This window comes from Antechinus flavipes, chromosome 2 (genome assembly GCF_016432865.1).
Source record: "Antechinus flavipes isolate AdamAnt ecotype Samford, QLD, Australia chromosome 2, AdamAnt_v2, whole genome shotgun sequence".
NCBI lineage: Eukaryota > Metazoa > Chordata > Mammalia > Dasyuromorphia > Dasyuridae > Antechinus > Antechinus flavipes.
Genome location: NC_067399.1, coordinates 368,039,776 through 368,065,256, shown reverse-complemented (window position 1 = coordinate 368,065,256; position 25,481 = coordinate 368,039,776). Strand labels below are relative to the sequence as shown.

The 25,481-nt window shown below is 39.3% G+C and overlaps 1 protein-coding gene across 2 annotated transcripts in view; it reads right to left on the bottom strand.

The window, feature by feature from the left end:
• Positions 1-25,481, bottom strand: part of AKT1 (AKT serine/threonine kinase 1) — a 127,848-nt gene that overhangs the window by 12,480 nt on the left and 89,887 nt on the right. For both annotated transcript variants that reach the window (XM_051978263.1, XM_051978264.1), the window contains exons 10-12: positions 21,417-21,545; positions 13,755-13,969; positions 2,643-2,730 (exon numbers count right to left, since the gene is read on the bottom strand). In XM_051978263.1, coding sequence (XP_051834223.1) covers positions 2,643-2,730; positions 13,755-13,969; positions 21,417-21,545 — 432 coding nt within the window. The remainder of the gene's footprint in view (positions 1-2,642; positions 2,731-13,754; positions 13,970-21,416; positions 21,546-25,481) is intronic.

Genomic DNA, 25,481 nt, shown 5'->3' with positions numbered 1-25,481 from the left:
CAGCACTGGGTTGAGAGTCAGGAAGGGCAGAGTTCAAATCCAACTCCCAATGCTTACTCTGAGGAAGGAACTTAACTTCTGTTGGACTCAATTTTCTTATCTGTAAAATGGGAGTGATAATCACAGCACCTACCTCCCAAAATTGTGATGATCAAATGATACAATAATTGTAAGCACTTAGCACAGTGCCTGGCACTATGTAAGCACTATATAAATGCTAGCTGCTATTGTTGTTGTTATTATGATGATGATGCTTATGAAAGCAGTAACTAACCATGTCTCCAGAGAATCTAAGTAATGAATACAAAGTATAGAGACCTACATTATTATTCGTGGTAACTCTGTGGGGAGGTTTTATTTGGATATGCTAAACTTTTACAAGCTTCTACCCCATTTCTTTTTATTTCTTGAATTAAGGGGGGGAGGGGATTATTGGGGAAGGAGATAGCACCAGTAATGTCAAAAGAAAAAGAAAAAAAAAGGTATTGTAAAAAAAAAATTTAAATGCACAAAAACAAACAGAAGGAAACATAAATAGGACAGCTCTGAAAAAGTAGTGTGTAGAATTTATTATAAATTTTTTTTAAAAAGCAAACAGAATGAAATGCAGATTCATGGCTCATATATACTCCTTTTTAATGTTATACTGTATGTAGCAAAATGTTCTCTTTTTTTGGTGTTTTGAGTTCAGAATTTTTTTAAAAAGAAAAAACTATTTAAAGAAAAAGAAAAATTCCACTTTTGTTTTGGGGAATGTCTAGGTATCCACACTCAAGCCAGAAGAATCTAATAAATAAAACTCTACTGGTTGGGTATGGGATAGTAGTGGTAGGAGAAGAGTAGAGAATCCTCACTCAGGGGTCAGCCAGGAGGCCAGAAGAAACTAATAAGGGGATGGAGGCTAATGAGTAACTTTCCCTCTGTAGTCTGAGCCCTCCTAGGAGAAAAGGGTGCAGGTGGGCTTCTGGGCCACATATGACAAAGAGGAACAAAGGGAGGCCCAAGACAAATTTGAAGGCGTGACCATCCAGTGAGGCTCCCTGCTAGGGCCTGGAATATGGCAGTGAGGAAGCTTGTGTCTCATCATCAAAAGATAAGAGGAAATGAAACGAGCCTGTTACCAGGAACTGGGGACAGGTGAAGCATTTCTGAGTAAAGACCTTTGTCCCGGCTGAAGAGCAGTTGCTTGCTCAGGGTCTCATGGCAGTGTACATGACCCAGGGGCTGGGGACCCAGAGCTGAAGAACAGAAAGCCAAGTGGCACATGCCCTAAGCCAGGAGCTGCAATGAAAGATGTGGAGTGTCAGCCAGTGAGGCACTTAGCACTCGCTGCCACCTCTGTGGGCCTCGCTGGGTCTTTGCCCCAGGGAGCTACAGGGGCTTGTATAGGGGGTGTATAGGGACTGGGTGGGCACCTGTTGTCTGTGTCATGGTCGGGGCTGGATTTGTGCATGGAATGGATTGGATCTAGGTCCCTGCAACCCTCAAATTCTTTGATTCTTAAACAGGAGAGGCAGGATTACTAAGGGCTAGAACATATCACCCATGTTTCTTGCCTTCTCACTGCATGGGGCAGGAGAGAGGGAGAGAGACAGACAAACACAGAGAGGGAGAGGGAGAGAGGGAGAAAGGAAGAGAGGGAAGGAGAGAGGGAGAGAGAGAGGGGGAGAGAGAGAGAGAGAGAGAGAGAGAGAGAGAGAAGGAGAGAGAGAGAGAGAGAAATTGGTTTTTTGGAAGCAGCAGCCAAGAGTAGTGCTAGGCATCTATTAAATAAGGTCTTAAAAATAAATCCAGTTATTAAGAAGATGCAGGCTATGAATCCAAACAGGGTCTGATGCTCAGGAAGAAATACCAAGATAGAATGCTTCCCCTACCCCCAGCTACCTATGACTTCCTGAGCCTCCTGGTTTTTACAATGAAACAGGGAATGGGGAAAAGTATCAAGGGCCTCTTGGTTCTGGCTGGCACCCAAGCCAGGCCAGGGGCCAGAAACGGGTGCCTTAGCCTTGCCAATAGCTCCACCCCACCCTAGAAGTCCCCTTTTCCATTTTCCAATGGGGAAATAAGATATTAAAAAAATGGAGGCAGCTCTCCAATGGCCTAACCTCAACTTCACAACAATGGAGACACAGTAGACAGAAAGCTATACCTGGAATCAAGAAAGCCTTAGCTCAAATCCACTTCAGACACTGACTAGATGACCCTGAGCAAATCACTTAAGCCTCAGTTTCATCATCTGTAAATAAAAAGGGGATAATAATAGCACCTGCCTTTCAGGGCTATCGTGAGGATAAAATACTGTAAAGAATTTTGCAGCTGTTAAAAGCATTATGTAAATGTTACAGGATCATATAACTTCAGAGTGGGAAGAGATTTCAGAGGTCTACTCTTTCACCTTACACATGAGCAGGAATCCCTCCCACACATATACCCCCACACACACCTGTAACATCCCCACAAGTGGTTATTCAGCCTCTGATGGAATATCTGTAGGGATGGAAAACTTGATACTTCCTTGAAAAGTCCCATTTTACTTTGAAACAGTCCCAATGTTGTTGGGTATCCTCTGTGAAGAAAAGCCCACAGTAATAGGCCCATGCCCCACTTAGCCATCCCACTTCCCTTGCCTCCTGGGAACCCACCTTTTTTTCATAGACATCTTGCCATACAATGCCAGCAAAAAACTTGTGCTGCATAATCTCTTTTGCATCATCTGGTCCCCCACCTAACCTGCAGAAACAGAGAAAGAAGGGGAAGGAGGAGAAAAAAGGACAAAGTTATTTTCAAACCAACCACAATGATAAATTTACAGCAGGGTTTCTCCTAAAGCATTTTAGAGGTTATCAGAGCTACCTTAGAGGTCACGGGTAAGGAAACTGGGGACCTGAAGGGAAAAGTGAGCACAGCAATAAGGAACAGAGGCAACACTGAAAGCCGGGCCTTTTCTAAAAAATTTACTTACGCTTATTGATAAACTTTGTTCTTTATGTCACATCCATTTACAAACATATGTATCTAAAAAAATCTATTTCTATATATGTGCATATATTTTCTCTGTATTTTGTATGCATATAAACACATCATATATATAAAATCTTTATTATTGTTTGGTCATGCCCTCTTTGGGGTTTTTTTGGCAGAGATACTGGAGTAATTTGCCATTTCCTTCTCTAGCTCATTTGCTAGATAAGGAAACTGGGGCAAACAGGGTCATATGACTTGCCCAGGGTCACATTGCTGGGAAATGCCTAAGATCACATTTGACCCGCAGGTCCTTCTGACTCCAGACCCAGTGCTCTATCTACTGTCTCTATTTCTAAATGTGTATGTATTTGTATACATATGTATATACACATGTATTACATGCCATCTCCTTTCCCTACTCAATTAATCATTTGAGTAAATATTTTAAAAGAAAGTCCCCCCCAAAAAACTAACATCAATATAATAATTTTAATTTATGAAATATGTTTTTTGATGTTATAGTACAAGTGACAGGACTCCAATATGGAATCACTTAGGTAAAGTGATCTTAATGACTATAAGTATATAAATGATAAAAGACAGCCTGTACTTTTCCACTGCCCTGATTCATTGTAATCTTACATCAAACATCTACATGATCAAAGCTATGAGACTCAGTACACTACTACAATACCCATTTCTGAGGTCGCTAATGACAGATTCAGACCTTTACCCAAATTTTCATCCAAATTGGGAAAACTCCCCCATCCAAGTCAGATATCAAAAAGCAATTCAGATAATTTCTTAACCACATTATTTGTTCTCAATCAAGTCTTAATTTTAAGGTAACTTTTCTGCTTAGATCATATTCTGAGTGTGTATGCTCATTGAGATCTCACCACTGTAATACATTTCCCTCACACTGTGAGTAACCTTGGCCTTGCACAGCCAAGCCTTTGTCATTTGATTTTGCTGTATAGCATGTATGTGCTTTTATTTTTGTGGACTTGCGCAGTGATAAATGTTACACCTGAAAGTACCCATTTTCTGTAAATCTTCCAGTGTGGGTCTTTGCTCTTCTCCAAGTCAATAGAGCAATCAACCATAGCACTATACCAAAGTGGAAGTCATAGAAACTGAGTTTGAAACTCAGCTCTTTCACTTTCTATAATAACTCTGGGCAAGTTACTCAACCTTGGTCTCAGTTTTCTCATCTGTCTAATGAGAGGATTAGACTGATAGTATCTACGATCTTTTCTAGAGTTCAAGCTACATGATTCTATGAAGTGTATCAGAGAACTGTATATCATTCCACAGCCACAGGCCCGCAGATAAGCAGTAAAGGAAACAGGTACATTTTTTCAGTTCCTAGAGCCAAGTTTTATGTTTCCTTTTTTTTTTCTTCTTTCTTTTTACATTGTTGTAGTCATAACACATTTTTTTCCTTGCTGCTTAATTTTGCATCAGTTCATATAAATCTTCCTGTTCTTCTCTGAATAAAATACAATTTGTTTAGTCATTCCCTGTCATAGTGAGGTAAAAGATTTCCACACTGATCATGTCTAAAAATGCATATCTTTTCCCTGCATTTTGACTTTATCCTCTCAGCCTGTTTCAATATCAATCCTCTGAATTAATGATTAGTTCATTGCACTGACCAGTTCCTAAGTCTTCCAAAGTTGTTGCTTAGTGGATCTCATCCTGGCTTCATAGTATGAAAAATTGTCTTCTTAGTCCTGCTTACTTAAATTAGCAACAGCTCATACATGCCTTCCCAAGTTTTTTTATCCCCTCTAAAATCATTCTTTTTGTTCTTTCTTATAGTACAACAGAATTCCATTATACTCACATATTATAATATATTCAGTCATTGAGTAATTGACAGACACTGCTTAATTTTCAATTCTTTGCCACCAGAAAAAGAATTGCTATAAATATTTCTGTACCTATTAATCCTCTCCTTTCTTTTATCTCCTTGGGATATAGGCTTATAGTTACACTGGGTCAAAGGATATATAAAATTTTGGAGCACAGTTCCAAATTGCTTTTCAGAATGGCTGAACCAATTCATAGCTTCACCAATAATCTACTAGTATGTCTACTTTCCCAAGGTCCTTCCAACAGTTCTCATTTTTCTTTTTTTTTGTATCAGCTTTGCCAGCCTGATGGATTTGAAATAGAAACTTAAGAGTTGCTTTAATTTGCATTTCTTTAATTATTAGTAATTTGGAGGTTTTTTGTTTTTTTTTACATAGCTGTTAATAACATCAATTTCTTCCTTTGAAACCTACCTATGTATTACCTCTGGCTATTTGTCCATTGAGAAATGGCTCTTTTAGCTTCTTTCCTACCATAATCACTGAAATTTTGTGTGGTCACCAAGGGAGTAAGCAGAATCACTAGAAGAACAACAATATTCATTTCTGATAGAGAAGGGACAATTTATTTTTCACGTGGTTCAAAAATAATTACATGGGAGTATAAGATGTGACACTCAAACATGAAGGTAAGTTGACAAACTGGTAGAAGATAATAATTATTAATAATAACTAATAATTAAGACAATCTAATCCTCAAAGAAAACTCTTTGGATTCAGATTTAGCATGACAAAGATCAAATATAAGTTTCCAACAGGTCAGTTTTTCATTCTTTGCATAATTCTTCCCCTCTCACTATCCTACTACTGTCCCAGAGGCCTCAGGTCAGAATATTTCTGTCCTAAGGTCTGGGAAGCTGAATAATTAGAGAAATAAGCAGGATATAGGCCAGGAGGATGGGAAGTATCTGAGGAAAGTCCTCCATTTTTGTATCTCTAGTTTTAAATTTGCTAGTGGGCTGTGTATTTTTCTTTGTTTTATGGGATGGGGTGATAAGTCTCTTCCCAGCTCATGAGCTGGTCTTTAGGAAGATAGCCATGATCTCTTGCTATTATATAATCTTTCCAGCTTAGGAGAACTTGAGCTTTGCTGATAAGATTGATAAGGAGAGTCCAGGCTCACTTATGTGCCACTGTAAGGCCTAAAAGTAGGGCCTGGTGGAGTTTGCAAAGTGACAAGAGTGGACAAGGCCACTGGGTCTGGGGTCAGAAAGACCTGTCAAATCCAGCCTCAGATACTCACTATCTGTGTGACCCGGTGCAAGTCATTTAATCTTTTTTTACCTCGGCTTCTTCACTTGTAAAATGCAGATTAAAAAGAGCACCTACTTCCAAGGACTGTTAAGAGGAGCAAATAAGATAATAATTATAAAGCTTAGCACAGCATCTGGAATCTAAGTTGGGATAGCTGGATGGTGCAATGGATGTAGTACTGGGCCTGGAGTCAAGAAGAACTGAGTTTAACTCTAATCTCAGGCATTTGCCAGCTGTGTGATCCTTGGGAAGTCAGTTAACCCCTACCTCAGATTTGTCATCTGTAAAATGGGGGTGATATGAGTACCTAAGGTACAGAATTGTTATGAGAATCAAATGAGATAATAATTAAAAAACACTTAGTACAGTGTCCTGCACATAGGAGGTGCTATACAGATAACAACTATTGTTATTGTTATTACTATCATTTTACCTTAGCTACTAGTTCTCTGATATTTATAATAATTAACCCCTACATAATACTTGTAAAGTTTGCAAATTGGAAGACATGGAAACAAGTGGCACAGAAATGTGCTGCCGTGGATGTACTTTGAGCTGTGCCACTGAAATCAGACATTGCTGGAGTGTATGATGACATTGTTGGGAAGGAAGAACTGGAGCTTTCCCCCCAATTATTTGGGGAGAAAAGAGAGCTGGAAGGATCATTTATTTTAGAATGAAAGGAACCTTCTAGGTCATGTGGTTCAACTTCTAAATTTTTCAAATGGGGAATGAATGTGGGTTCCAGAATGGTAAAGTGACTAACCAAGGGTCACACAAATTATAAATAGCAGATGGGATTTGAAATGAAATTTCAGGTTCCAAATCCAGTGTATTCCCCTGTATCATTTTTTTTCCTTTTAAAAAATTTATTTTCCAGATTTTTTTCCAAATTCTGTCCCTCCTTGCCTACACTTCCTCTCTCATCCAAAAGGCAAGAAAGAAATGGGCTATCTGTTAATGTACCATATACTGAAATCTAAATTTTAAGGAAGTTGGCTTACATCTCAGACAATAATAGTAGGTATTCAATGACTTTTGACTTTGAGGAGCAGTGGGTTGGAGGGGACAGATAAGGACCTGTGTGTAAAAAGAGAGTGGAGGCCCCAGCAAGAAAGCCACTGTCCCTTTGCAGATATGGCAGAATTATGCTGAGCAGAAGGTCTGTGCTACCAAAGAAAATTTCTCTCTTGATCTCCAGGTTCTTAGTGGACCTAAGGCACAGACAACTCATTCCTCCACTCCCACATCTCCTCTCTGGTCTGTTCAGAGACACAATGTGGTATATACTAGACACAGGGATAGAAAAATCCTGTGTACCTGCACAGACTTCAAAGCTCATTTGCAGGAGACTCAAAAGATAAAGCCATTTCTGAGTTTTGGGCCCATTTTCTCATCTGTAAAATGGGCAAATCCCCACTTTTCCCTATTTCATAAAGAGAGGAAATTGTTTTCTGAATAGTAAAGTTCTGTATCATTGGGAGGAATTATCATAGTTTGGGATCTTCAGATGTTGGAAATTACCAGAAGAAAGCAAGCTAGAATAATCAATATACTGCACCCCACTCTGCCAAAGCAAAGGCCAAATCTCAAGGCTGAAAGAAACCTGCTTGAGCTAACCTATGCAGAAGGGATGCCCTCTCCACAACCTCCATAAATAGTCATATTATCTGGAGTACTGTAATCTCTTCCACATGACAACCTTTCAGATGCTTAAGGAGAGAGATTATGAAATATCCTTCCCCCACTAAGTTTTGTAAAATATTAATCATTAAACAGTTATAATAATAAAAATAACTAGATTATATAGTCTGCAAATACCTTTACAAAATAAATATCTCATTAAATCCTTGCAACAACCCTGAAAGGTGGGTGCTGTTATTATGCAGATTTATTTTACAGAGGAGAAAAGTAAAGCAGTGTTAAGTGTCTGGGGCCAGAACTCAGTTCTTGCATCTTGACCCAGTACTCTTATCTACTGTGCCACCTATTGCATTTATTAAGATCCTACTTCATGCCAGGCACAGTGCTACGGAAAAAAAAAATGTAAAAATAAAACCATCCTTGTTCTCGAGGAATTAAATTAATCAAGGATTTATTAAGAACCTACTGTATGCAAAGAGCTGGAAATAATAGATGAAGGCTAAACAGTTTTTGTCTCTAGTTCTTTTCAACCGATCAACATAAAACACAGTTCCCAGTCCTCTCAATTTGTCACCTCCTCTGACATTCTAATCTGTCAATGTGATTCCTTCAACACGGTGCCCAGGATTAGACACGATATTTTAGGAGAGTCTGGCCAGGGTAGGAAACAATGGGACTTTCACCTAGCTCCATCTAGAATCTGGCCTTGGTTTTTTCTTGGGCTCCAAATTACACTTTTGGGGAGTCACAATGAACAAAATGTTTTCCTTTTAAATGTGTATTATTATTCAGCTATATCTTCACCCAATTTTTCTTAAAGTGAAGAATTTTAGATCCACTATTCATTCATTTATTTATATCATTTATTTGTTTAATAATAATTTAATATATGATATATATAATAATATATAATAAATAAATAATAAATATAATATAATTAATATATAATAATAATTTAAAAATAAAAATAATTTAATTATCTAAATAAAAATATTTATTTATTAAATCTGATTCTTCATATCTTATAAATCTGCACTGGGTCAAACAGAATTACAGCAGATGAGAGAGCCAAGATAGGCCGTAATCTGGACCAGTGGGTGAAGGTCCCAGATCACTGAGGTCACAGATCCCACATATCCAATTATATTCAATCTTGTTTGCTTTGGTCCACTCTTTAAATGGGTCTTAATTCTCCCAGGAGTGCCAATGGAATTCTCTCGCTTCTGAAGTAAATTCTCTTTTTCTGGGGGAAGAAAAAGAAGAAGGACTGGCCCTCCTTCTAGGAGAGAGCTGGGGAGCACGTGACTCTGGACAGGGCATGGCAAGAGCTATGAATCATATCGGAGAGGGGACTGTCATTCTGGATGCAAACAGCTCCCATGGCTCTTCTCTGTGGCAACCCAGCCAAGGAGGCCAGGGGAGGCAGCTGGCTCCTCTCCTTCGGAGGATGCTCCAAGCAGCAGCTGCAAGGCCGGGAACTCCTAGAGCAGCAGAACACAAGCACCACCTTGGGCCCCACACAGCAGTTTCCCAGCTAGCTCTCGGGACACAAGCAGTGGTGTGGGGAGGGGCAGTTCCAACCAAGGACGCCAGACTCTGGGCCAAGGAGAAGTTGGGCCAGAGAGGAACTTCCATCTCAACTTCTTTCTGGTTAACCAAGAGAAAGCAGCCTCCTGTGTTCTCACACAACTACCTTTGCTGTGTCTCAACCCCAAGGGCTGAAATGGTTTAATTAGGCCCAACACCCAGTGGAGCACTAATCCAGGGGGAAATGATGAAGAGATTCCTGGGCTCTGGCTTCAGCTCCGTCATTGCTTATGTGAGTGGATAGCTAGGTGTTTCAGGGGATGGCTAACTGCTAGCATTTGGATGGAAAAAACCCTACCCAGGATTCAGGATAATCTGAGTTCGTAGCTGAACTTCTTCACTTATTAGCTGTGTGATCCTGAGCAAATTACTGAATTTCTATCTGCCTCAATTTCCTCATCTGTAAAAGAGGGAGAGGGGTAACCAGGTAGTACCACAATGCACAGAGCGCTGGGTCTGGGTCTCCCTGTGTCCAAATCTGATATTAAACATATATCAGCTGTGTGACCTTGGACAAGTCCCTTAATCCCATTTGCCTCAGTTTCCTTGTCTATAAAATGAGCTGGAGAAGGAAATAGCAAATCACTCTACTATCTTTGCCTAAAAAACCCCAAATGGGGTTACAAGGAACTGGACACAAATGAAATACAACTGAACAAGAAAACAGGGATAATAGTAGCCCTATCTACCAAGACTGTTGTGAAAATCAAATGATTATAATTGTAAAGCCCTTAGCACAGTGCCTTGAACATAGTAAAATAAGAGCTATTGTCCTTACTACCAAAAGCAGTGAGTAGGTAGACAAATCTGTCTGCCCCACCTGCTCTGCCAATATAGTCCAGGGCCCCAAGTGACAGCTTCATTCTGTGTGCTTTTAAAGTGCTTTATAAACAGCAATTACTGTTGTTATTGTCATTTATTTGATCTTGAAGGTCACCTGAAGGTCATTTAAAATAGGTACACTCTGTACTTTTAAAGTACTTTATAAACAGCAATTATCATCATTCTTTTGAACTTGAAGGTCGCCTGAAGGTCATTTGAATGTTATTTCTTCATCATCAATAAATGTTACTGAATAACAAGATGAACAAAATTCTCAGACAAATCACTTCAGTTAGTAACCAGACTCAAAATGAATAGCTAGTAATCACACACTCTCTCTGGCTTGGTTCCAAATAATGAGAGTTGTCCAAAAGTGGAATGAGTAATAAGTTCTCCATACTCAGTGAACTAAATGGGGGCTTTTTCAGCTCTGAGATTCTGCCCAGAGATTTCACAAAGTCCACGATCCACCTCCACTTAACCTTGCTTAATAAAACAACTGTCACCGAGGTGGTATATGTAAATTGGAACCTTGCAAACTAAATCAACACAAGAAAAGACTTAGAATTTAACATGAGAGCTCCATGTTTAGGCCTGCTTTAACTACTTCCCACTCCCATTTATAAAGTGTGTAATCTGTGTGCAAGAAGGCTCAGAACCCTGTCTGCTTAACTTCCTCTCCCCAAATCCCCCAGGCTCTCTTCCTACCCACACCCTATTTCATCCTCTAATACATTATTTCTTCCATACTTCAAAGAGCTAATTTCTTCAGGGTTGGCACTCCCTCCACCAATGGCTCACAAGCTCACTCTGACTTAGCAGGTTATCTTCTAGGGTGGCTCTGGCCAAAACACTCAGCACCCTGGGGCTGACTTGTTAAGGAAGAGCCTTCCCTGGCTTTATCTGGTCCCCTGGTTAAGAGAGACAAGGGCTGTTACAAGGTGCACATCTAAAACTCAACTGAGGGGACTGACAGAATTTCTATTGTCTTAGAACAACCTTGGAGAACCCAGAGGCTTCTTCCTTCATGCATGAGGAATAAGAGCAGGACTACTAATTACACATGCAATTGTAGAACAAACGCTCCCTGAGGGTAGGGTGGAGATTCCCAACTAGGCCAGGGCTGTTTCTCAGGGCCCTGGCTGGGTACCCAGTAGGGATGGACTCAGCTTGGGCAACAGGAAAAGACTCCTCCGAAGCCATGCTCAGAATGTTTCCAGAGGAAAAAGGGAGATGCCTCCTTGGGCAAAACAAGGCCAATTCTGTAACATGAGAGATTCTGCCCTCTCAAGTTTACAGATTGCTGGGAATGCAAGAGAGATCAAAATCTACGGACCAAGTTTGATTTTGCCTTCCAGTTCCCTAGAGTACATCCAGATTTGGAATCAGGAGATGAGTTTAAATCCCAGCTCTGACAACTCTCTATAAGTACTGAAAATCTTAGGCAAGTTATCACAGGCCTCTGTAGCAGCTAGAATTATTTTTCATATGATGAACAGGCTAATTTCAGAAAAGCCTGAAAAAATCTTATATGAACTGATGCTGAGTGAGTGAGTGAGTAGTGAGAATAACCAGGAAAACACTATACACAGTAATAGCAAGATTATGTAATGGTCAACAATGACAGATTTACATTATTAATCAGAGAAATGCAAATTAAGACCACTCTGAGATACCACTACACACCTGTCAGATTGGCTAGAATGACAGGGAAAGATAATGTGCAATGTCAGAGGGGATGTGGGAAAACAGGGACACTGATACATTGTTGGTGAAATTGTGAATACAGCCAGCCATTCTGGAGAATGATTTGGAACTATGCTCAAAAAGTTACCAAACTGTGCATACCCACTGATCCATCAGTGCTACTACTAAGCTTATATCCCAAAGAGATCATAAAGGAGGGAAAGGGACCTGTATGTGCCAAAATGTTTGTGGCAGCCCTGTTTGTAGTGGCTAGAAGCTGGAAAATGAATGGATGCCCATCAGTTGGAGAATGGCTGGGTAAATTGCAGTATATGAATATTATGGAATATTATTGTTCTGTAAGAAATGACCAGCAGGATGAATACAGAGAGTCTTGGAGAGACTTACACGAACTGATGCTGTGTGAAATGAGCGAGGCCAGGAACATTATATACTTCAATATCAATTCTGATGGATGTGGCCCTCTTCGACAATGAGATGAAACAATGAGATTTGTTCAATAATGAAGAGACAGGGCCACAGTGCCCATAGGTGCTACACCCAGGGAAAGAACTCTGGGAGATGACTATGAACCACTACACAAAATTCCCAATCCCTCTATTTTTGTCCACCTGCATTTTTGATTTCCTTCACAGGCTAATTGTACACTATTTCAAAGTCCAATGCTTCTTGTGCTACAAAATAACTATATGGACATGTATACATATGTTGTATTTAACTTTAACATATTTTACATGTATTGGTCAACCTGCCATCTGGGGGAGAGGGTGGGGAGAAGGAGGAGAAAAACTGGAACAAAAGGTTTTACAATTGTCAATGCTGAAAAACTACCCATGCATATATCTTGTAAATAAAAAGCTATTAAAAAAAAAAAATAACAGACTTAGCTCTTCTCAGCAATGCAGTGACCTCAGACCATTATGATGGAAAATGTCATCCACATCCAGAGAGCAGACTATGAAGACTCTATTGAAGCATAGTATTTTCAACTTTTCTTGTGGTGTAAAAAAACCACTCTTTTGGTCTGATTTTTCTCGTACAACATGACAGATATAGAAATGTTTAAAAGGATTGCCCATAATTTAACATATATCAGATTGTGTTTTTTCCTGGGGAGAGGGGAGATTAAGGAGAGAGAAAAGTTTGGGACACAAGGTTTTACAAAGTTGAACGTTGAAAACTATCTTTATGTATATTTTGGGGAAAAAAAAAATTCTTTTTAAAAAAGAATTATTTTTCATTCCCTATCCTCAAAGGGCTATCATGAAGAAATCATTTTATAAACCAGGAGAGTTCAAGGTCAAGAGACCAGGCCTCTGCATAATGAGCCTCCGAAACAGAGGAACTTTGGGGCAAAATTTCTGCCCATGGCTGCAGAATAACTTACAATGTCCCCTGATATATGGCACCTCAGGCATTTCCTTCATCTCACTTAGTATTCCACATTGAATTCCACACTCTCAAGCTTAGGAAGGACTACTCAGTAGTCCATCTTCCTAGGAAAGAAATCCTTTGGTGATCACTCTGATCACTGAATCCATCTAATTAGGCCCTTGTGGTAACAGGGAGCCAATTACTTCCTGAAAGTGGTCCACATTACTTTTGAGCAGTTCTAATTTTTAGACGTTTACAAGTTTTTCCTTTTGAGAGACAGCATGAGAACTAGCTTCAAAGCCAAAGAAGGCATGGTTCAACTTCGATTAATGTCACCTATGGGCGCTGTGACCCTGTGCTAGGCACTTATTTGCTCTAGGACAGAGTTGTCAAACAGACTCTGGGTCTGGCACCAGATTAAACTGTAATTGGGAAATACTTAACAAAATAAACCAAAAATACAATAGAACACAGATAATACGAATTTGTCGTTTTCTAAGTGAAGATGCAGCCAGCAGGGCTTACCTCTGCTTGGGGTCCTTTTTCAGCAACCCTGACAAAAGAGACTTGGCGTCCGGGGACAGTGTTCGAGGAAATCGAATCTCCTCCATGAGGATCAGCTCAAACAGCTTCTCATGATCCTGGTTGTAGAAGGGCAGCCGGCCACACATCATCTCATACATGACCACTCCCAGGCCCCACCAGTCCACTGCCCGTCCATAGTCATTGTCTTCTAGCACCTGTGGGGCAAGGAAACAAGAGGGAGATTCCAGGGTTAGGACTTGAACCCTGGCCTCTAAACTCTTAGGCCAGAGGTCTTTCCCACCATAGTGCCTTGCCAAGGAGCTCGCAGCCAGCTTCCTTTCTTCACTAGCCCTTCTTGGGTTAATTATTCCCTGGATTTTGACACCATGACGTGGTCTCTTCCTTTATGTCTAAGTTTCTTTCTCAACATCAACCTATCAACACATACTAGTTACCTATTTTGCACAAAAAACTATAGACAAAAAGGCAAGAATGAAATAAAGTCCTTGCCCTTGAGGAGTTTACATTCGAGCCAAGATGGAGGGAGGACCGACCTGGAAGTCTTGCCCAGCTGTCGTGAGGATTAGCAGTGATAACAGAAGAATAGTGAACAGAGTACAGTGAAGTGGAAAGAATGCTGGGCATGGAGAGAGAGAGGTTCAAGTCTCAGCACTGATCTTTATGAGCTGGGTTTACTGGGACAAATGGCTTAAGATTAAAACCCAGTTTCTTCACCAATAAAATGGTGAAACTAATGCTTTTTACTACTTAACTTGTAAGTGAGGTGTTTCCTAATTAGGTCTTGTTACTATGACTATTATTGAGAAACAGTTTTGGAAAGTGCCGTAGATGTATAGACACTAGCTGGACAAGAGGCATAAACGAGATTCTTCAATGAGACCTTTTTAAAGATGAAGGGTAATATTTACACAGAAAGAGATTAATCTCCAATGTTTATTAGGAAGAAATCTCTGCAGTAAGCTCCCATTGAAGGTCATTCACTCTCCAGCCTCTGAGAGTCACCCAGCTTCTGCTCAAACATCTTCAGAGATGAGGAGCCCATTACCTTACAGAAGTGAGAGCACTAGCGCAATTTCACACATAAAGGAATCCCTGAATCAGTCTCCGGGCAGGGGGTTATCAAGCTTTTGTTTGAATAGTTTCAGTGACATGGGACTAAAAAAGAAAATAACAGATCTGGAAGGGAACTTAGAATCTATCACCTAGTCCAACCTTCAAGGGAATGGAAGTATGACGGGTCTGGAGAAAGGAGAGCCCAAGAAAGATCACACAACACATAAGCAAGAGAGCTTTAGTCTTAGTCCGATGGTCTCTCCCACTAAAGTTTATCAAGGAACTCCCTACCTTTTTTCACCATCCCACTCTGAGTTCTCTGCCTACTGGAGGGAGTAAAATATGAAGCAGACCTAGATTCTAATCTCCTTTCTGCCCACTACTACTACCTATGTGACCTTGGAAAAGGCCTATTTTTCCAGTTATAAAATGAAGGGGTTAGAATGACAATATAAAAGGAAAGAATAAAAATAGAACTGAATATTATGTAATTATAAGAACCAAACTTGGCCCTGGAGAAGAGAAGCAGTCCCTTCCCTTCTTTGCAGAGTTGGGGGATTTGGGTATGGAATATTGCATACTCTATTAGACATGGCCAATGCATTGGCCAACATCACTCAACTGATTTCCATCTTTTTCTTTTCTCTTTTAATTAATTGGGGAAGGATCACTGAGCAGGGAAGGGGAAGGATATATTTAATTCTGAAATGAAGGTGATATGGGGGAAAAAATGAGTTTTTGATGTTTCTTCCAGTTCTAAATCCTATAAGGGAGATTTCTGGTGCGGTCAGACCCACCTCTGCCCATGAAGCTCCCTGCCTATCATTGAGCACTTGGGGGATGGGGGATGCTTCTGGGAAGGTTAGGGCTGAGGATCAGGTTGCCGTCCCTCCCCTGGCCTCAGGTCTATTTACAGCCTCTCTGGGTAATTCACCCTAATAGGACAGCTGTCACTGCAGCTGCCCACAGAACACAGACCAACACAGCTGCCCGGCCTCTCCCCGCTGGGATTCCTGGATTCCCAGAGCCTGAGTCGGCCTAACAGGAGGTCACAGCAGTGTCTCTACCTTTGAAGCACAGCCTCATCCGCCCCAGACCTGTAAAGCGACAAGGGCACTACTATGCTTTTCTTTCCCTCATACTCACGGCTGGGGAAGCCAGCTCTCCTCGTCTTCTCCCATCACAGGGACAGAATTACCTCTCTGACACACAAATGATACACGAATTATATCTCCTGTACCAACATATGACCAGCCACATACTTAACACAGTGACATACATCAAACACTGCTAGAGACACCCCCCCCCCCCAAATATCCCACTCCCTCTATACGTTTTCCCTTAGGATTCCTCTAAGGCAGTGGTTCTCAAAGCATAGTCTAGAGAATCCTGGGGATCTCTGAATCCCTTTTAGAGGGTCTACAAATTCAAAAATAGTTTTTATTTCCAATATGGTAAATGTCTATAAATATAATCCAGATAAACAAAAACGCTTTGGAGAGATCCTCAATAATTTTTAATAGAATAAAGACACTGAAAACAAAAGTTTGGGGACCACTGCTCTAAGGAATCCCCTCTTCCCTTCGCTTTCAAAACAATGTCCTTTCTCTTTTTTAACGATAAGGTGATTCAAGGTAATTCCAACAGACTTGGGATGGAAAGAGCCATGCGCCTTCAGAGACAGAACCATGGAGACTGAATGTGGCTAAAAGCATAGTGTTTTCCCCCTTTTGTTGTTGTTTGTTTTTTCTTTCTCATGTTTTTTCCCCTCTTTGATTTTTCTCGTGCATTAGAAGAACTGCACATGTTTAACCTATATCAGATTGCTTGCTGTCTTTAAAAGGGGGGAAGTAAAGAAGGCAGAAGAAAATTTTGGAAACTACCTTTGCATGTATTTGGAAAAATAAAAAAAACTATTAAACAAAAAAAAGTATATTTTAGAATCACCCCACTTCCCCCAAAATACAAAAAAAAAAAATGCCCTTTCCCTAATTCTATACTTTTGCTCACAACCCTTCCTCTATTTCATCTGTCCCTTCCTCCCTACTGAATTCCAATAATAACTCCTTTTCCTGGTGCCCTCAAAGACAACAAATACTCACATTTCTACAGGGTTTTCAATTTTTTTCTTAAGTACTCTCCTCAAAACCTCAAGAACCTGGCAATATTAGAATATATCTTGTCCATTTTACAGGTGAACAAACCTGAGGCAAAAAGGAGTAAACTGACTTGTCTCAAATCACACTGAGCTCAAATCAACATGCCCTAGGGGTAGCTATGTGGTGTAATAGATAAAGCTAATGGGCTTAAAGTCAGGAAGACCAGACAATTAGTAATGGTGTGTCCCCAGCAAAGTTACTTAACCTTTGCCTCCCTCAATTTCCTCAAAAAATGGGAATAATAATAACCCTTACTTTACAGATTGTTGTAAGGATCAAAAGCTACTTAACTTCTGCCTGCCTCAGTTTTTATTAACTTTAAAACTGGTAAAAGAATAGCATCTACAATACAGGGCTGTAGTGAGGATCAAATGAGTAAAAGTAAAGGACTTAGCACAATTATCTGGCTTTTATTTATATTTCATTTTATATATTGATTTTAATTTTATTATAATAAGAGCTTAATAAATGATTATACCCTTCCTTTTCCTAATCTCTAATTCAAGGCTCTTTTGATTGAGATTTACTGGGTAAAAGAATCTGGTACACTTGAAAGGGAAGAGATATTTTAGCTATGTGAGATTAAGTCAGAGCCCCATAAGCCTGCATAATAACAAGTAGTACCTCTAATCCCAGATGAAGCTTATAGTATGACTTCATATGTTTAATGGCAATCTTAATTCTTGCAAGTGGAGGGGAGAAACCTTGAAAATTCAAGTTCAAAAATACATATAAAAAAGCAAAAAAAGGATGTAAACCCACATACAAACACACATGCATGCATGCAGTAAAGGAATTCCATGATTGGGACACCAGATAGGAGGTCAGGACACTTGGATGCAAGCCCTGGTTTAGCCTCCATGCTGGTGTAAGACCCCAAACAAATTAACTTAACTTTTTGAAACTCAGTATTCTCATTTCCACACTGAAGAAGCATGTGAATCCCATCTCAGGGAAAGAGACAGTGGGTGGCAAGTGGACATGGGACAAAGAAATTCAACACATTAGTTCCAGGGTTTTGTCACTTAGCACAGCTAATAAAGTTTAGGGAGTTAGGACAGAGCTAAAGCCATAGAAGTGGAGAATTCCAATCATATCTGAATAAACATCTCTTTCTACAATATCCCTAACAACTAAGTGGTCATCCTCCCTGTCTTTGAATACTTCCAGTGATAAGGAACTTACCACCTGCTGAAGTAAGCCCATCTCCCTTATGGGTAACTCAAATCTTCCTCACAACAATCCAAACATGATTGACATTAGCTCTTAGTTAATGTCCAGACCAGAGGATGATCAGGGGCAGTGATTAAACAAACAGCGTGTTCCTTCTCAAACCCAATTTAAGCCAAGTCAACAGTCACAGAATGTAGAATCTCAGTGCTCAAAGGGCCAAATACTGTCAATTTACAAATAAAAAAATTAAATCCCAGAAAGGGAAAAGAAATTAATTTGATTCCTTCATTTGAAAGAGGGAAAAACTGAGAGACCGTCTGTCCGTCCTCCCCCCCCCCCCCAGATGGTAGCAAAGTGGGGAATGGGAAATAAAAGGGCCAAACGGGAGATTATTAGCTATTGTGAGCCAACAATGGTGAGGGTAAATAAAAGGTTGAGACCTTGGGATGCAAAAAACTGGACTTCATTTCCAAGTGGGGACTGAAAGGTGACCTTGAGTAAAGGAGAGATAATCCAGGACATAGTCAGTGCATTATATACTTTTCCCTTACTGAAGGAAAAAAGATAGAAAAAAGCATTTATTAAATGCCTACTATGTGCCAGGCACTGCACTAAGTATTTTACAAATATTATTCATTTGGTTCTCACAACAATTCTGAAAAGTACATATTATTATCACTATTTTACAGATGAGGGAACTAAGGCAAACAGAGGTTAAGTCATTTACCTACTATTAGCTATTAAATATAGCTAATTAAAATCTTGAGTCCAGAGTTGAACTTAGGTTCTTATGACAACAGATCCAGCATTCTATCTACTATACCACTAAGCTACTATTATTGTAATACTATAAATTATAATTTTCTGTGTTTGCATCCTACCTCTTTTCTGTGTTTTACCTAAATTGTGTAGGTCTTTCAGCACTCAATACAGAACTTACCCATCAAAGAAGAAAGGGTAGACCCAAAGAGGAACACTCCCTCTCCCCGCCCCCACCCCCAGCAAAGCTCACAATTGAGATAAAGAAAAGGCTAGTTTATTAAAAAAACAGTTCTTATCCAAAATTACTAGGGAATGGATACTTATTTACATAACTAAGAACCATTATTAAATACACATGTGGTCAAAGAATATGAGTAATTAAAAAAAAATACAGGCTACCAGTCATCCCTTAAAAAATGTTCAAATCATTTAATAATTAGAGAAAACTAAAATTAAAACAACCCTGAAGTATTGCCTCACATCCATCAAGTTAAAAACATATTACAAGTAACAGAGGCAGACATGCTAATTCCCTGCTGGTAAAGCTTTGAATTGGTTCAACCATTCTGGAAAACCATTTGGTGTTACACAAGAAAAATTACTAAATTGTTCATACCCTTTGACCCAAAGATTTCACTACTGGGCCTGGATATACCCCAGGAGGTTACTGACAGCAAGAAAAAAACCCAAATGTACAAAAATGTTCAGAACACCATTATTTGTAATAGTCAGTAAAAAGGCATTTATTAAGTACCTACTGTGTGCCAGGTACTATGACAAGTGCTGGGAATACAAAGAAAAGCAAAAGGCAGTTCTTCCTCTCAAAAGAACACCAAAAAAGCTGAAAACAAAATATGTAACCAATGATGGAGTAACTGTTGAAACTATGAGTTATATGTGAGTAATAAAAGATAGCAAAAAAAGAAGCAAAAAGTGAACAATTCAGAGAAATCCGGGAAAACTGAAATGATACAGAGTGAAAACAGCAGGACAATATAAACAGCAACCACTATACTATACATAACAACCAGAACAATGAAGGCAACAAAACTCTGATCAAATACAAAGTTAATGTTAGTACTATACTCTCAAAACCAAGACATTTGGAATACTTTAGAAGGAGACTTGCTGGGAAGCTCTTGTCACATCAGAAAAAAATGTGTCAATTTGTTTTAAAAAGGAAAGAAGACTATTTAAATCAAAGAGGAGAAAGTTATGAGCAGGATTAGAACAACCTTTGGCCTCTGCAAAGTATTTATACTTAGAGTGCTTAGCAGTTGTTTTCAGTTTCCTATAAAAAGAAATGGGTTATTTATAGCAGCTCTTTCAGTGGTGGCAAAGAATTAGAAATTGAGAAGATACCCAAAAATTGGGGAATGGTTGAACAAGGGATTATATATGATTGTGATGGAATATTATCCCACTATAAGAAATGATGAGCAAGATGCTCTCAGAAAAACCTAGAAAGACTTACATGAATTGATGTTAAGTGAAATAAGCAGAACCAGCAGAATATTGTACATAGTGACAGCAATACTATATGATGATCTGCTCAGAATAATTTAGCAATTCTCAGCAATACAATGACATGAGACAATTCTGAAAGGTGCTGTCCATCTCCAAAGAAAGAACAACTGCAGCCTGAAAACAGACCGATTCTTTTTCTTCACCTTCTTTATTTTTCAGGGGGTTTTGTGTTTTGGGGGGTTTTTTTTTTTTTTTTTTTTTTTTGCTGAGGCAATTGGGATTAAGTGACTTGCCCAGGGTCACACAGCTAGGAAGTGTTAAGTGTCTGAGACCATATTTGAACTCAGGTCCTCCTGACTTCAGGGCTGGTGCTCTACCCACTGCACCACCTAGCTGCCCTTGTTCTGCATTTTTTGGGTCTATGATTCTTTCACAGCATGACTTAAATGCAACTGGGTTTTACATGACTACACATGTATAATGTAGTAAAATTGCTTGCCTCTCAATGAGAGGGGAAGGGAGAGAATTTGAAACTCAAAATTTGAAAAACAATGTTAAAATTGTTTTTATATGTAATTGGGGGGAAAATCACTTTAAAAAAGGAAATGGGTTTAGTAGTTAGCATGAGTTCCTTTAGTGAGGCACTGAGAGAGAAATCTCTAACTGTGGGTCATTGAAAGATGGCATGTAATCTAGAGCACGCTAGAGAGGATCTCAATGGCAGTAGGAACTGAAATCATCCAAACCATGTATCTTCTTGGAGCAGTATTCTACATGTATCAGGCTCAACAAATATCTACTGAAAGTACCAATCTCCCAAGAAAACTGAGTTGGAACACAAAGCAGCTGGCCTAGCCAGCCAATAAGTATTTATTAATCACCTCTATGAAGAATGGTAAAGATAGTTTACCTCCCATGTGTACGCCGTGGTGCTCATCCGCTCCAACCCCCTCACTTTGCAAGTGGAGAAACTGAGGCCCACAAAAGAAAGGAGGGCAGGGAGACAGAACCAATAGAACCAACTTACCTCAGGGGCCAGATATTCTGGAGTCCCGCAGAAGGTCTTCATCGTAGCACCATCCTTGATCCCCTCCTTGCACAGACCGAAGTCAGTGATTTTGATGTGACCATCTTTGTCCAGCATTAGGTTTTCCAACTGAGCAGGAGAAGTCCAAAACAATACAAGGTTAGAACCACAGACTGGACCCAAGAGAACATAGAAAACTGGAGCTGGGATAGACCTCAGATAAGAGAAGGTCAGAATTCACTGACTCCCGACCCCAATCTGTTTTATCCAGGAAGGGGATTCACCCAAGATTCATATAAGAACCCAAAATCTCCTGATTTCCAAGCTAGGAACTCCTCCTGTTGTACCCTAGCTATTATTCACCTTTTAGGCAAGAAAAAGCCAGATGTGGAAACTAACACATCTGAGAGAGTACCAAAAACCACATGGAAAAGTCTCCCCAGACTTCCAATGCTCCCCTCTCTGTAAAGCCTTCCCTGTGTTACACTTCCTACCCCTAAAATCAAAAAGTATTCCCCCTCCTCAATGCTCCTATAGCTGCGTGCATTTCCATTCTCCCTGATTCCACCTGCCCAAATGAGGTGATTCCTAAGCATAGGATCAAGTCTTTTGACTTTCTGACTCTCCCAAAGCTCTGAGCACAAACCACTGGTGTTCCAGAAATATATGTGGGAGTCACTGGATAACTTGCAGAAATGGATGCAAAAGTGCCTTGGTACATACAGAAATCTTGAGCTCATTCCTAGGTCAGTAGTGCACTTAATAAAAGCTGGTAAAAACGGGTTTGCGTGGAGTTTTACAAATATAATTAAAAGGACTTTAAAACAAAAATAAAGAGGCAAAGGAGGAAAAAAAGAAACCCTAAAAACATCTACAGGCTAGATATGAAAGAGAGCAAGACACATGAGTAGGAAGAAGAGATGCCCAGAAATAACAAGAGATAAAATCCAAGGAAGGAGATAGCCTTGACCTCAGATGTCTATATAGAAAAGCACAGAGAGATAGAGAGAGACGTCTGCATGCAGAAAGAAGACTGTTGAGACTGAATATGTATCACAACATAGCATTTTCACCTTTTTTTCTTGTTTGTTTTCTCATTTTTTTCTCCTTTTTGATCTGATTTTTCAGGTGTAACATGATAAATGTGGAAATATGTATAGAAGAAATGCATATGTCTAACATATATTGCGCCTAGGGGAGGGGGGGAAGAAAAATTTGAAACACAGATTTTGCAAGGGTGAATGTTGAAAACTTTTTTGTCTATGTTTTGAAAATAAAAAGCTATCTTTTTTAAAAAATTATAATAATAAAAGAAATGCACAAAGAATGGTAGCAAATAAGCTGAATGAGATCCTAACATAATGAAGTAGATAGGACTTAATAGATATCACTAACAATTGGTGAATGGAGATCCATTGAGTGGAATATGGCTTTAGAAGGGCATATCTTATAAAATAAGGTAAAGCTGGGCAAGAAAGGGAAATGGGGATGGAAGAGAAGCTTGAAATAACAATATATAATCAATATCAAATCCAGGTGGGGAAGGAGAGGAGAAGAGAGTTTGGAACTCAAAATTTTAAAGAAAATTAATGTTAAAATAATTTTACATGTAAATGGGAAATAGTCAAAATAAAAATATATTTTTAAAAATAGCAGTACATATTAAAAAAGAAACCCATATGAGGAGATCAAGGAACCACAGGAGGGAAACCTGGGTGCAAGCCTTTGGAATAAGAGCAGCAAAGGCAGAAACAGAACTAATCAATATTGTCCCTGGAGTATATCAGCGACCACAAGTATGGCACTGGGATATGATATAGTGATGGGAGAATTCACTTAGTTAAGTATCTGTTACAGCTTTCTCCCTTATTCTACTTGAAGTAGGATAGATAATAAGTTCTTGGCTTATCTAATTGCATTGTTCTAAAGGTGGAAGAACTAACAAGAGGAACTACTATTCTTGACCTTGTTCTCATCAAGAAGGAGGAACTGATTGACATAAAAATGATGGGAACCGGGGCGGGGGGAATTCCATCATAGAATTTTGATAGAGAAGGAGAAGAAAGAGTGACCCCCAAAGCTGATATCTAATCTAGGTTTTAGGGAAGGTTTCAAAGGTTTCAAAGAAAGAACATGTAGGATCCACTAACCTAATAATAATCTGAAGGGCAAGTTAGTCTAAGTGGAATTGAAAGCACTTGTGTAAGAAGAAAACTGTTGAACGAGGGTGGGGGTTGTTATACTGAATATTTCTGGGAATCCAGGAATATTTTGATGTCCAAAATATACAGGGGATTACCACAAGTTGCCTAATTATTAAAGATTTCAATGTGTAATTATGTAGAAAAAGTAAGCCACCCTTACTTTTTGCCTTAGCTATCCCACTACTGGACTTATACTGCAAAGGAAGTAGACAAACAAAGGTCCAGTATATGCTCAAATGTTAATAGCAGCATTCTTTGTAGCAGCAAAGCACTGGAAACAGACCAAGTGCCCATTGACTGGAGAATAGTAAAGGAAAAAAAAAAAGGTTTTGAATGTAATGAAATACTATTATGTAGTAAAAAATGAGAAATACAAAGAATTCATAGAGTTCAGGCAAAATTTGCATGAACCAATAGAGAACAAAACAAGCCAAACTAAGAAAACACTATAAACAATGTTTACAACAAGGTAAACAAAAAAGATCACTAAAAAGAAGTTGAATTTTCAATAGTAGAAAAATGAACAAAAGTCCTGGGGGAGGGGGGAGGGGGGGGGGGTGGGGGAAGGGGGAGGAAGAGGGAGAGAGAAATCAAATATACCGTTCCTCTCCATTGCCTTAGAGAGAAAAGGAATGACTAGAACAAATTATTATATACATAAACATTGTCAGATGTTTTGCTTAAATTTTTTTCCTTGTCACAAAGGAGAACTGAATCTAGAAAAACAATGGGAAATGTGATGTAAAAAATAGTCTAGATGGTGCAGTGGGTACAGTGAGTCAGGAAGATCTGAAAATAAAGCCTATCTCAGACACTCAGCCATATAACACTCAGTAATTTCCAAATCTTACAACATTATATAAACACTATAGTATTATTATTATTGAGGCATTAATTTTTTTTAAAGAATAGTTCATGCTAGGCATTTAATCTCATTTCCTTTTATTTCATGATTAATATCCTAGCAGATAAGAGAAATGCTACACACTTTAACCAAGAGTTTGGCAAAGTATTTAACCAAGTAGCTCATGTTTTTCTTATCAGCAAGAAGGACAGATGTGAGATAGATGATAGTACAGTTAGATGGGTTACACTCTGATTGAATGACCTAAGAGTAGTTCAATGTCAGCCTTGAGGGGAGAGGAAAAAGGCGGTGCCCCAGAGATCTGTCCTTGACCTCATGCTATTTAATACTTTTATGAATAACTAGAATAAAGGCGTAGATAGCATGTCTATCAAATAAGAAGGGAATACAAAAGTAGGTAGGAAAACTAACACACTGAATATCAGGATTAAAAAAGATCAGTTCTGTGGCTTTAGGACTTAGTGCCCTGTATGAAGTTTTATCCCCTTATTTAAGAGTGAAGAAAGCTAAAGTCCAGAGAAAGTTATCTGCCTCCAGCCAACAAGCAATAGAACAAAAATCCAAACGATTTCTCCTAATGCCCCAAATAGGGTCTTGGCTATCACATATGTCCTGGTGAAAATGGATTGTTTAGCTCTGTTCAAGTGGTTCTATCCCACTGACCTCCCTGTCCCTCACCAACATGAGCATTATTAAAAAGAATAACAGAAAACACTGAGGTCTGAATGTAGTATCTATGGGAGAAGAAACTGTTTTTCATGGGTACTAATTAGTGTTCGGACAGGAGGAGCCTAATAGTCGATGTCATGGGGGTCTTGGGGAATAGGATAACATGCACCCCAGGAAGAAATGACCTGTGGACTAGACCATTCTTTGGAGTTCCCAAAACTCTTGGGAGTTTTGATGGGGAGAAAAGGATCAGACGGAGGCTTTAGTGATCATTCTGTGTCAGTGCTTTTTCTATTCATATTTTGCTCCCCAGAAAAGGAGGGTATT